At 42.9% G+C, this 14,240-nt stretch overlaps 1 protein-coding gene across 1 annotated transcript; it reads left to right on the top strand.

The window, feature by feature from the left end:
- Nucleotides 1-11,023: 11,023 nt before the first annotated feature.
- cebpa (CCAAT enhancer binding protein alpha) lies at nt 11,024-13,280 on the top strand. The gene has a single exon (XM_061736344.1). The coding sequence runs from the start codon at nt 11,227-11,229 to the stop codon at nt 12,151-12,153; it is 927 nt and encodes a 308-aa protein (XP_061592328.1). The 5' UTR covers nt 11,024-11,226; the 3' UTR covers nt 12,154-13,280.
- Nucleotides 13,281-14,240: the final 960 nt, after the last annotated feature.

Genomic DNA, 14,240 nt, shown 5'->3' with positions numbered 1-14,240 from the left:
CAATATTCATTGAAAGATTTTTCTGCAAGTTTGTTAATCTGTTGTTGCTTCCATGGTTTTAATCACTGTGGATTACAATCTAACTCCAACAAAAAGTTCTTACATCTAGTTTTACAAGTGTATTTGTAATGACAGGGAAGAACATGAAATAAGTTTATAGTGGGTGTGTGAATGATCAATAATCAGTACTATTGGCAGTAATAGAGGGCCCCAAAATCATATTTTGCCTAGGGCCCCATGGAGGCTTGGGCCGGCCCTGGGTACAGACCAAAGGCAGTGCAATCCGCAGAACCATGGTTGTCCCGTGGTTTACTCGTCTGCCACATCCTCTGTTACCTTTGGTCTCTGGAACTGTCAGTCCGGAGTCAACGAAACAGAGTTCATCAGTTCATTGTTACATCTCTTAGACATTCAGGTCCTAGCCTATGTGCTACAGGCATTCTAACGTCCAAAAGGTTGATTTCCACATCCCTCTGTCCCATTGCTAACTCCTCGTCACTTGAATATCAGGCAGTAAAGATCTCTAAGCCCTTCATATACCGCCCTCCAAGAGGCAACAGAGATGAGTTCCTCTCTGAACTGGACATGATCTCACATTCCTGATGATGGCTCTCTCCACTAATGGTGCTTTTCCACTAGATCAGGGGTCGGCAACCCAAAATGTTGAAAGAGTCATATTGGACCAAAAACACAAAAAACAAATATGTCTGGAGCCGCAAAAAATGAAAAGTCTTGTATCAGCCTTAGAATGAAGGAAACACATGCTGCATGGATCTATATTAGTTATAAATGGGGGAAGATTTTTTTTTCATTTTTTTCATTATGCACTTCGAGTCGAAAGTCGAAATGTCGAGAAAAAGTCGAAATGTTGAGAAAGAAGTCAAAATTTTGAGAAAAAAGTCGAAATGTCGAGATTAAAAAGGAAAGGAAAAAGGAAGAAAAAAAGTAGAAAAAAGAAAAAAAGAAGAAAAAAAAGAAAAAAAGAGAAAAAAGGGAAAAAAAGGTCAAGACATTTTTGAAAAAGCTCCAAGAGCCACTAGGGCGTTGCTAAAGAGCCGCATGCGGCTCTAGAACCGCGGGTTGCCGACCCTTGATCTAGAACCTACTCGGCTCATCTCAACTTGGCCTGGTTTCTTTTCCATAACAATTCAGCATCTGGAGCAGAAGTAGGAGGTTGGAGTGAAGCTGCTGTGACGTATTTGATTGTGTGATCTGAATGAAGAAGACAACAACACTAAAGATGTAGAACCTGGAGGAGATGATAGATGTGCTGCTGGGTCTGTGGCTTGTGTTCCATATCAAGTTAAAAAATGAGAGTGAGAGAAGCTTCAAGTGGTGACGCTTTTTAATTTTCTTTAGTTTGTCTCAGCGCTGCTGAAAAGTCATCTGGAGCCGTGAGCAGCTATGAAGACACAGAGCTCCTGGTAGATCTGGTCGTTCCTTATCTCCGTCTAGATCCCTTTTTAATTCTCTCCTCAGCACCAGGTTTATGAACATCTGACCCTCAGAGTTGGATCATGAAACAGACTTTTTCTGCCATTGCTGGTCGAATAAAATGAACAAGAATCTGCCAGGGGGTCCCCAGAAAAAATGACTTGTTTTGAAAATAAATATAAAATATAAAATAATAATAATAATAATAATAATAATAATAATAATAATAATAATAATAATAATAATAATAATAATAATAATAATAATAATAAATATTCTTCTGTAGAAATTAACTAAATACAACAAATTATTCCGTGGCAATTACACAAGAATGTCCAGTAACATGTTCAACATTTTTCTAATAGAAATTAAAATTCTCCTCTTTAAAAGGGATGATTTTTAAAAGGATATCTGAGCTGAGCACAAAAATAAAACTACGTCAGCCAGTGACAAATACAATCAACTCAAGTCCAATGAAACTGTGCATTGAGCAATTCTGCAACCATCACCTATGAAGAATTAACTTCTTTTGCAGAAAAATAAGCATATCTGCTTTTTCAGGAAGGATATGGGATCTTTCTGGACACAGTAGTTAGTAACAGCAGGTTTTACAATAAGGCAAATGACTAACATGATAGACAGGGTTAGTTTGTTAGTTAGCTGCAGTATTAACAGCAGAGGACTGGATAACGCTGTCGCTGCTGCTACGTTGAAAATGTTCACTCCGAACACATCAAACACGAAACATTCATTAAAAGTTACTGCATGCTGTGTATGCAAATGCTTTTGCATGTTTCTAGTGTTTCCTCCCTTTGTTGAAATGTCCACATTGCAAGTATTGCAAGTCGCTCTGCTGTCATCCTTTTTGGTAAAATGTAATCACACTACAAAAACTCAAAATCTTAACAAGAATATTTATCTTATTTCTAGTTAAAATGTCTCATTTTTAGTCAAACAAATCTCATTACACTTAAAACAAGACTCATCACTGGAAAAAAAAAAAACAACAATTTTCACCTGTTTCAAGTAGATTTTCACTTAAAATAAGTAGAAAAATCTGCCAGTGGAACAAGATTTTTTGCTTGTAATGAGAAGATAAATCTTGTCCCACTGGCAGATTTTTCTACTTATTTCAAGTGAAAATTTACTTGAAACAGGTGAAAACTGTCAAATAACAAGTTATTTTTTCTGGTAATAACCCTTGTTTTAAATGTAATGAGACTTTTTGACTAAAAATGAGACATTTTAACTAGAAATAAGACAAATATTCCTGGTAAGATTTTGAGTTTTTGCAGTGCAAACTTTGGAGCGTTTATGCCGCTTTGTCGCCGTGTTTTCCTGCTGGGTGTGAATGACGTCACCACGCACGTTGCGTAACTACGCAACGTGACGTCATTCGCGCCCACTGGAATTGATAATCGTTTGCAAAAAAGGAAAACGATTCCAAGGAATTGAAACACTGGGCCCCTGTTCTCAACAACATCCCTAGTCGTGGATATGAAGTTGCTAAACAAATGCATGGATCACGTAGGAGGAGAGGCGGCGGGCCGCTAACTGTTCACCCACTTCTCTCAGAGCACAGATTTCTTCAGAAGCAGCAGCTCTGGTGTCAGGTTTCTTATAGGGTTCACTGTTCAAACTGGCACAGTGGCGTCCGTGAGCAGCGTGACGGCTGCAACGGCACCCCGGTGACAGGGGAGATCTGTCAGTTCTTGTGAGTTGGAGAAAAACAACAGGAACGACGGATTATGTAACAACATTCTTCTCAAAACAACAGTCCCAACTGTTAACTTCAACAGTAATCCTGGATGTTCTGACGGTTTTTTTGGTCTGTAGACTTCAGGTGTGTGATCATCAGTACTGGAGTTGAGGGGGGATGAAGGGGGATGGCATCCCCCCCTGAAATAAAAACGGTCCAAATCATCCCCCCTGAAATAAAAACAGTCCAAATAGAGTCATCACCAGAAAATAACACCAGAACAATAACTTATTTGACAATTTTCAACTGTTTCAAGTAAATTTTCACTTGAAATAAGTAGAAAAATCTGCCAGTGGAACAAGATTTATCTTCTCATTACAAGCAAAAAAATCTTGTTCCACTGGCAGATTTTTCTACTTATTTCAAGTGAAAATCTACTTGAAACAGGTGAAAATTGTTGTTTTTTCCAGTGATGAGTCTTGTTTTAAGTGTAATAAGATTTTTTTACTAAAATGAGACATTTTAACTAGAAATAAGACAAATATTCTTGTTAAGATTGTGAGTTTTTGCAGTGATCCATTTTACTTATCCTGTGAAGGACAGAGTCATATTGATAAGTTCAGAAAAGTGTTTTTTATTGTTGTGTTTTGATGTATTTGATGTAAGCCCAGTGGATATTTAAAGCTTACAGAAGGCTGCATTTAACTGCTGCTATGTCATTCCTGCAGTATTTCTGCAGGTGTTTTGGTCACTGCTATTATTTGTATTGTATTATATTATTTGTAATCAGCAAAAATGATCTGTCCCCATATGATAAAATCACCATCCCCCCTGATTTTATTTTACAACTCGAGTACTGGTGATCATAGTTCAACGTTCTACAGGGGGGATTATTATTTTAAAGTCAAACTTATCCAGGGGTGGACATCCCAGCAAATACATCCCCAGAAAGCACAGCCGAGGTTCCAAAATGCATCTGGTTTGTTCAGATGCAAAGGTGGATCTGAACAAACTAGAAAATGATGACTACGGTGCATCTCAGATCAGAGGGGGTGCACATGACTGGCACGTTATACTAAATTATGCATTTTCCCATAATTTCAAGCGGAATGATACTAGCAAAACAAGAATATTTAAAGTGTATTTCAAATGCTTTATTGCAGCAATATTGCTGCAGAACAAAGAAAATGCTACATTTAGTCTGGGCTACCTCACCCATCAGACAATCTAGCAACACATGTTTCTTACCCTGAAAATAAAACATAGAAATTCAAACTAATTTTATCTATACAGCTCAAAACCATCACTAAACATGACAGTCATTTCAAGTGGAATGATACCAGTCAAACAATAATATTTAAAGTGTCTTTCAAGTGCATTTTTGCAGCAATATCGCTGCAGAACAAAGAAAATGCTACATTTAGTCTGGGCTTAGACAACCACCGTTGTCTAACTTGCTGGTGTGGTTGTGCTTGAACCACTTCTGAATATCCATGGTTAACTTTGTTAACGGAGCAGCAGAGAGCAGCGTCTTGCTGGTGCGGGAAACTGCTGGAGGCATGAGTGACGGACACTGGCTGATTTATGGCTCCGCGTTGCACCAACGCAGAGCTTACGGCGTAGGCTACGCCGTCGATTTAACGCGGAACCATAAATCAGGCTTAACGCGCGCGCACTTGTCAGTTTTCTTTTCGTCTTTTCAACTGAGCAATGCAAACACATAAACTGAGGGTGCAATGCTGATGCACCCTCGTAGAACCCTCGTAGAACCGGGCCTGAATAAGTTCACGACGATGAAGGACACGACAGTCCCCACATCACCAGATAATTACACAAGAGTGGAGCTGCAACAATCTCACAATCAACCACATGATCTGAACAAACAACTAAAGCAGCTCAACGATGGAACCAGTTAATCCTGATGGAGCTTTGGCTCCGTTAGAGGAACCTGCTGATGATCAGATCACACCGACCTGCTGGTCCAGGACTAAGACTGGACCATCAGCTGGTTTAGTCTGGACCTGCTGGTCCAGGACTAAGACTGGACCATCAGCTGGAGCTGCTACAGGTCGGACATCTCTGTTGCCATGACGACCGTATGGGACGAGTACTGGAGATTAAAGCCAGATCCTAAACATCCCATAACTGTGTCTGGACAGAAAAACATTAAAATACATTTTGCAGCGAAAAAACGGTTCTGTAAAGTTGTTCTTTTAAAATAAAACTAAGATATCATGGAAAGGTTGGTTGGTACGAACTGATGTGACTCAGAAATGATGAATAAAGTTGTTATTGAATGTTTCTGACAACTTTCAGAGTCTGATATTAGTCAGCTGCAGGTGCTGCAGGTCCAGAAAGTGTTTCTCCGGTGATGGACCGGGATCTAGACCCGTCTCTCCTCCCAGGACTTGGACCTGGACCTAGACCGGGATCTAGACCGGTCTCTCCTCCTGCTGATGCAACACTCCGAGTTACAGCAACTTTGCTCTTTATTTCTCACGTTTGCACCTCGATAATCCCGTTGGAACAACTTATCAATATATATATATATATATATATATATATATATATATATATATATATATATATATATATATATATTCATTTCATTCATTCATCCATCCATTATCTATACCCGCTTTATCCCTTGCAGGGTCACGGGGGTCTGCTGGAGCCTATCCCAGCTCATTTTTTAGGTGAGAGGCAGAGGTTACACCCTGGACAGGTCACCAGTCCATCACAGGGCCACATATAAACACACAAACCATGCTCACAATCACGCTCACACCTACGGGCAATTTAGAATCATCAATTAACCTAATATGCATGTTTTTGGACTGTGGGAGGAAGCCGGAGTACCCGGAGAAAACCCACATATATATATATATATATATATATATATATATATATATATATATATATATATATATATACTCACTCACTCACTCACTCACTCACTCACTCACTCACTCACTCACTCATCTTCTCCCGCTTTATCCGTTACCGGGTCGCGGGGGCAGCAGCCTCAGCAGAGATGCCCAGACTTCCCTCACCCCAGACACTTCCTCCAGCTCTTCCGGGGGGAGTCCGAGGCGTTCCCAGGCCAGCCGAGAGACATAGTCTCTCCAGCGTGTCCTGGGTCTTCCCCGGGGTCTCCTCCCGGTGGGACATGCCTGGAACACCTCGCTAGGGAGGCGTCCAGGAGGCATCCGGTACAGATGCCCAAGCCACCTCAGCTGACTCCTCTCAACGTGAAGGAGCAGCGGCTCGACTCCGAGCTCCTCCCGGGTGACCGAACTCCTCACCCTATCTCTAAGGGAGCGTCCAGCCACCCTGCGGAGGAAACTCATCTCTAAGGGAGCATCCAGCCACCCTGCGGAGGAAACTCATCTCGGCCGCTTGTATCCGCGATCTTGTCCTTTCGGTCACTACCCAAAGTTCATGACCATAGGTGAGGGTAGGTGCGTAGATTGACCGGTAAATCGAGGGCTTCGCCTTTCGACTCAGCTCCCTCTTTACCACGACGGTCCGGTACATCGACCGCATAACCGCAGACGCTGCACCGATCCGCCTGTCAATCTCACGCTCCATCGTTCCCTCACTCGTGAACAAGACCCCGAGATACTTGAACTCCTCCACCTGAGGCAGGACTTCTCCACCCACCCGGAGAAGGCACGCCACCCTTTCCCAGTGGAGAACCATGGCCTCGGTCTTGGAGGTGCTGATTCTCATCCCTGCCGCGTCGCACTCGGCCGCAAACCGCCCCAGCACATTCTGAAGGTCCTGGTCCGATGAAGCCAACAGGACAACATCATCCGCAAAAAGCAGAGATGAAATCCTGAGGCTCCCAAACCGGATCCCCTCCGGCCCCTGGCTGCGCCTAGAAATCCTGTCCATAAAGATTATGAACAAGGCCGGTGACAAAGGGCAGCCCTGCCGGAGTCCAACATGCACTGGGAACAAGTCTGACTTACTGCCGGCAATGAGAACCAGACTCCTGCTCCGATCATACAGAGACCGGACAGCCCTTAATAGAGGGCCCCGGACTCCATACTCACTGACCCCCCACAGAATGGCACGAGGGACACGGTCAAATGCCTTCTCCAGATCCACAAAACACATGTAGACATGTATATATATATATAAATGTATATTGTTCACATTGTAATACTTATGAGAGAGGTGATCACGGACATCCACAATGTGTAAGACTCAATAAAGTGTACATTGGTCTTAATCCGTCAGTATATAATACGCGTGACAATAAAGCTGAACGAGGAGCCGTTTTTCATCCACCAATTTAAGTTCTGGTGTCAGTTCTTGAAATACAAACATGAAAAGCAGAGTGTAATGATGCACTAACGCTGCCCATAAAGATTCACAAACCCATACGATCATAATAAAACCACAACTCTTCACGGAACGCAACGCAAAGCAAAGAACAACATTACCCATAATGCAATGCAGCTGAAATCGGAAGAAATGCCCCCAAATAAATTATTTTTTCCAGCCTCAACTTTTGACAGGACTGTTTCCAGCTCACAGCCGATGTTTTTATTAATTTGTTTTACTTGTTTTTGCAAATTTCTTGTTAAGATGAGTGGTTTTTACTGGATAATTATCTTCATTATCATATTCAAACATATGTATTTGAGGGAGGAGACAGGGCGGAGTGTTGTGCTCAAATCCACACTGATTGTGATGTTCAAAAGAACCTGCGTGGATTTGGGCGTACGCATAGTTTTGAACATCTGAATTTTTTTTGCGTACGCAAGAATTTCACGCACGGATTCACGTTGAAATCCACGCATTCTTTGTACATGAGGCCCCAGGTCCTCTGGACCGATGAGACCAAAGTGGAGATGTTTGGTCTTCACGTCCAGAACCACGACTGGAGGAAACAAAGACAGGAGAAACACCTCAGACCGGCTATCAGGCCACTCATGCTCGCCTGTCCCAAGTCCTGGTAAATGAGGCCGTCTGACATGAAATCGGTGCCAGGTTAATATGTGGAACACAACGAGCCCTGAACGGTGCAGAAACAAGCCCTTCTGGCCAGCTGGAGTTGATGTTTCCAGGACTGGCACCAATGTGATTTTACAGGATTCGGAGCTTCAGCAGAAGATTACAACAAATATTTCTATCTTTGGTGAGATGGGGGGAGTGGCTAAATGATGAGTGTGCTTCACAGATGTGTGGTTTTGGGACCTTGGCACCAATGAGTTGAGGCCAAAATCCAAAGTCCAGACCTCAACTTGACTGATATCCTGTGGTGGGACCATTAGGAGTTTTTCAAAAACCCCAATGAACTGCAGCAACATTGTGAAGAAGAATGGTTCAGAATTCCTCCACGACTGTGAGACACTGATAAAGTCACACCGGAAACATCCACTTATCTAATTGTTGCTTCTAAACGTTTATCTGCAGGCTCTTCCATATATTGTAAGAAATTTCATCAATGATATATCACGATATATGTGACTGAAAAAGAAAAAATACCCATAAAAAGGAAAACATCTGTAGTTATGCATTTATTCAATGCCAAAACGTCATACAATGTACAAAGAAAGTGCATTTGTATATTTCCTCACTGCCTCCTAGTCTTGTAAATGTAAACACTGAACATCTGGACAAATTAAAGTGCATGAACATTAGTGCAGTGGAAACCACGTAAATCCATGATGTGTGTTGTAATAAAATATCGATATTTGCCGTCAGTTTGTCGATTATTTATTGCGACAGAGAGCGCAACAATATATTGCAATATCAATTTTTTTTCCCACCACTAATATATATATATATATATATATATATATATATATATATATATATATATATATATATATATATATATATATATATATATATATATATATATATATATATATATATATACACACATACAGGACTGTCTCAGAAAATTAGAATATTGTGATAAAGTTCTTTATTTTCTGTAATGCAATTAAAAAAACAAAAATGTCATACATTCTGGATTCATTACGAATCAACTGAAATATTGCAAGCCTTTTATTATTTTAATATTCCTGATTATGGTTTACAGTTTAAGATTAAGATTCCCAGAATATTATAATTTTTTGAGATAGGATATTTGAGTTTTCTTAAGCTGTAAGCCATGATCAGCAATATTAAAATAATAAAAGGCTTGCAATATTTAAGTTGATTTGTAATGAATCCAGAATGTATGACATTTTTGCATTACAGAAAATAAAGGACTTGATCACAATATTCATATATATAAAAAAATATATGTATATATATATATATATATATATATATATATATATATATATATATATATATATATATATATATATATATATATATATATATATATATATATATATATATATATATGTATGTATATGCGGCCGACAGAGGGCGCTGCAGTCCGTCTTTTCAGCCCCACCACCAGGAGTCTGACATTACAACCATGCACGCAGTTTTGCAGTTGAATTTACTAAATGAATAAACGACACTTGACACTTGAAAGCAAAAGTTTTATCCACTCCAAAACAGAACGACCACTGAATTGACAGTATTGTGTATTTTACTATATTTTAATAGTCTGGTTATAATCTGAGAGACGCAGCCTGCAGCTTCACGCGCAGCTCCGGATGACTTCATGACTTTTACGACTTGGATGTTATCAGTCGTGACTCTGACTCCTTCCCCCAGGACCATCACGGAGATAAAACCCATCTGAGCTCGTAAATGTGCCACTTCATCAAACGTCAGGCCGGCAGCTAAGCGGTCAACGGCGCAAGCGCCTCTGTTGCGCAAAACTGTTGGAAATGACTTAAGATACCCGAGTTGGGCTTGTTTCACTCCGGTCTGGCACCTGCGCGCTTCTGGGTTTGTTATCGACCAGAGGAGGTGTATGGCAAACCACCAGAGTCATAAAACATTCCTGATAACGTCTTATCAATTACTAGCCACAGGGATTAAAAACGCCATTTGGAGTGAAAACACGCTTCCAACGTGACGCGTTTATCACGAGCGGGGAAAACACAGTTCTCTGATGTGATTTGAAGATTTTTAAAAACAATTCTCTGATTTGATTTTAAGATTTTAGTTCGAGCATGTATGATAAAAAAGAGAAGGCTACAAAAAAGCTTGCATTTATCACGAGCGGCAAAAAAACAATTCTCTGATTTGATTTGAAGATTTTATTTCGAACATGCATGATAAAACAGAATACATATATATATATATATATATATATATATATATATATATATATATATATATATATATATATATATATATATATATATATATATATATATATATATATATATATATATATATATGTGTGTGTGTGTGTACAGCACTTGGTCGGACCTCACGGATCCATCAACTGCTCGAAACGGAGTAGGATTGAAGTGACTACTTATCCAGTCCTACCCCTGAATCTACATACATTTGATTTGATTTATTTTATTTTTGTACATGTAAAAAAAACAACACTTCATGAGAAGTTTAAGAAAACAAAACAACAAAACAAAGAATTCCATCCTTTAAAACTTGCTATCTTGATTTACATGTGCCAAAAAAGGAGTAGGAAGAAGTGTAAACTTATTTATATAGGCTACCCCCATTCTAACATATAACAAGAGTTTCAATAAGCTTACTTATAAAACACCCATACCTACTGTAATAACTGTTCAATACAGTGATATAATACTCAATTCTCTTAAAAAACAATCAATAAAACCGGGTCATGCTCCATTATTATCATTAGAAGACGCGTTTTAAAGCTGCTCGGCTTGCCGTACAGGACTGAGGTTTAACTCCGTCTGTGCGCGCCGGCCGTGGGCTGAATCCGCCCCCTCGCTGCACTATAAAGACGCACTTTGACAGCTCGGAGGTTACTGAGCAGCAGGATCAGCCCGACAACCCTGCAGCCGAAGCTCCCCCTTCCGCGCAAAAACTTTAGAGAGAAAGTTTGGGTCGGCTGTGCACGGTGTCTGCGCTGCAGCCCGCACCCATCCATCCATCCATCCATCCATCTCCATCTCTCCAGACACGATTCCCGGAGCTCCTCGCCATGCACGCCCGGGCTTAACCTCTCCATGGAGCTCTCCAACCTGTACGAGGTGGCTCCCCGGCCCCCGATGAGCAGCCTGCCGCACGGCCCGCAGCACGCGCCCTCCTCCGGCTACAGAGAGCCGGCGGACTTCGGCGGGGAGATCGGGGACAGCGAGACGTCCATCGACCTGAGCGCCTACATCGACCCGGCCGCCTTCAACGACGACTTCCTGGCCGACCTGTTCCACCACTCCTCGCGCCAGGACAAGCTGAAGATGATGAGCGGGGAGTACGGGGAGCAGGGCCCGGGGCTGATCCCGGCCCCGGGCCAGGGCCAGCAGCAGCTCTACATGCCCGGATACATGGAGTCCAAGCTGGAGCCGCTGTACGAGCACGGCCCGCCGCGCATCCGCCCCGTGGCCATCAAGCAGGAGCCGCGGGACGACGAGGACCTGGGGCTGGGCGCGGGGGTGCCCCCCGCCTACCACCACCAGCACCCGCACAATAACCCCCATAATAACCCCCTGCACGGGCACGGGCACGGGCAGCAGTACGCGCAGCAGCCCCCGCAGCAGATGCCGCACCTGCAGTACCAGATCGCGCACTGCGCGCAAACCACCGTGCACCTCCAGCCGGGACACCCGACCCCTCCTCCCACGCCCGTGCCCAGCCCGCACCAGCACCAGCACCACCCGCACCAGCACCACCCGCACCGAGGAGGGGGTAAGAGCAAGAAGCACGTCGACAAGAGCAGCGTGGAGTACCGGCTGCGGCGCGAGCGCAACAACGTGGCCGTGCGTAAAAGCCGCGACAAGGCCAAGATGCGCAACATGGAGACGCAGCAGAAGGTGGTGGAGCTCACGTCCGACAACGACAGGCTGCGGCGGCGCGTGGAGCACCTGACCCGCGAGCTGGACACGCTGCGGGGCATTTTCAGGCAGCTGCCGGACGGATCCTTCAAGCCCAGCTGAGCCGGACCCGGACCCGAGGATTTACGCACAGACTCCGGAGGATTCACGCACCAACTCCGGCTCTCTGACTCCGATCCAGCTTCACCAACTGGACCAGGGAGGGGGGAAAGGGGGAGATGGGGACTCCTTCCTTCCTTCCTTCCCGCCATCATCTCAATTTGACTGAACTTGAACTTGAAACCCATCACGGCCGACGCGCGGGTGCGCGCTCGGTGCCTTTGCGGAGCGTTTGGCCGCGGATGGAATCTCTCTCTCTGCTTCCGTGCCTTATTCTCGTGCTGGACCACTCAGATCACACATCAGTGCAGCTAAAGGGACGAGGTTGATACATGCGCTTCCCGGACTGTTTTTATACACTTCTGGACAGATGAACAGATGATTTATGTGATGATATGTGTGTTGGAGCGGTCTCCATCCTCTGAGCAGGTGCAGGGCTGCTGCCCTGGGAGAACTTTAGAAGAGAAAATAATACTGCAGTGTTCACCAAGAAAGTCACCTTCTTTTTTTGACGTTTATTTGCTGTAACAGACACAAGAAAAATCTGAAATATTTTGAATTGTGACACAAAAACCTCAGCCTGCAGAGACAATAACAGGCCCAGTTTCCTTTTGGCGCCCTAAAACTTGCAGCTGTGGTTTCTCCTTGCAAGCCCGACTGCTCGTTAAAAAGGCCAAAGTCAAACTGATAAACCCTGACTGGAAGGGAAGACTGTGGTACCGGCCTCCCGGTGGCCCGGTGGCCCCGTGGCCCGGTGGCCCGCCCCCCCCCCGACCGTCCCGAGGGCTGAGGCGACGCCTTTGTATGCACTATTATCTGAAACGTGATGGGTACTGATCTGGACTGAGACCGAGCGGTTTTTCTGATTCTGTGAGACACAAGTGTGAACAGGGTTCTATGCAACGCAGCTCTTCCTCCTTCTCTCCGGCCCGGCGGGCTCACGTGGTGCCTTCTCTCCGCCCAGATGAACTTTGACCCTTGGGAATCCTTCACAGACCAGTGTCAGTGAGGAAGAAGGAAGCACTTTTTTGTTTGCTTTGTGTTTGTTTCACAGCTCAACTGTAAAATAAGCCGATATATAAATATATATGAATAAATATATATATATATATATATATATATATATATATGAAATACCAAAAAGTCTGAAGTATTGTAATAAAGTATCTTGGTTTTTAACAAATCATGTTGTTGGCTTTGGATTTTTTTCCTCCATCCAGATGTGAAATGTGTCAGCACTTCTGACGAGCAAAAATATCTGACTTTTTAAACAAAAATCAAACCAAAAAGACGAAAAAAAATGAATAAATGCAAATCTGTGGGTAATCCTTAGTATCCCCTTATCAATAAGGATATTCAGCAGCAGGAACTGAGTAGAAGTTTCCTGTGTGTCTTCATCAGCTCCTCTCCTGGTTCTGGAGTTCTGGTCCGGTCTTTCCAGCGTCGCATCAGTTCGTTAAGGGTTTTGGACGTTCACGTTTTTACAGGAATGACTCAGAAAATTAGAATATTGTGATTTTCTGTAATGCAATTACAAAAACATAAATGTCATACATTCTGGATTCATTACAAATCAACTGAAATATTGCAAGCCTTTTATTATTTTAATATTGCTGATCATGGCTTACAGTTTAAGAAAACTCAAATATCCTATCTCAGAAAATTAGAATATTCTGGGAATCTTAATCTTAAACTGTAAGCCATAATCAGTATTATTAAAATAATAAAAGGCTTGCAATATTTCAGTTGATTTGTAATGAATCCAGAATGTATGACATTTTAGTTTTTTTAATTGCATTACAGAAAATAAAGAACTTTATCACAATATTCTAATTTTCTGAGACAGTCCTGTACAGGCCTCTGAAGGTCCGACCACAGAACCAGATTCAGGTCTCCACTTTGACCAAGTCATTCCAAAGCCTTGAGTCTTTTATCTTTCATCGATTCCCACAGATTACAAGTTGCCCGGGTTCTCAACCCTCGGACCGTGACCAGCCCGGGGGTTGAGTCTGCTCTGCTCCAAAACTGGTTCTGCACATTAACAGCAAACATCTCCACGTGGGTCTCCTCTGGACCAGAGGTCCCGGCTC

The sequence above is a fragment of the Cololabis saira genome, chromosome 2, assembly GCF_033807715.1.
Source record: "Cololabis saira isolate AMF1-May2022 chromosome 2, fColSai1.1, whole genome shotgun sequence".
NCBI lineage: Eukaryota > Metazoa > Chordata > Actinopteri > Beloniformes > Belonidae > Cololabis > Cololabis saira.
Note: the sequence above shows the minus strand (reverse complement) of the source record. Positions and strands in the feature narration are given on the sequence as shown.

What these genes read in the sequence shown, in the direction of transcription:
- cebpa (XM_061736344.1), top strand. Translation starts at nt 11,227, where the DNA reads ATGGAGCTCTCCAACCTGTACGAGGTGGCTCCCCGGCCCCCGATGAGC.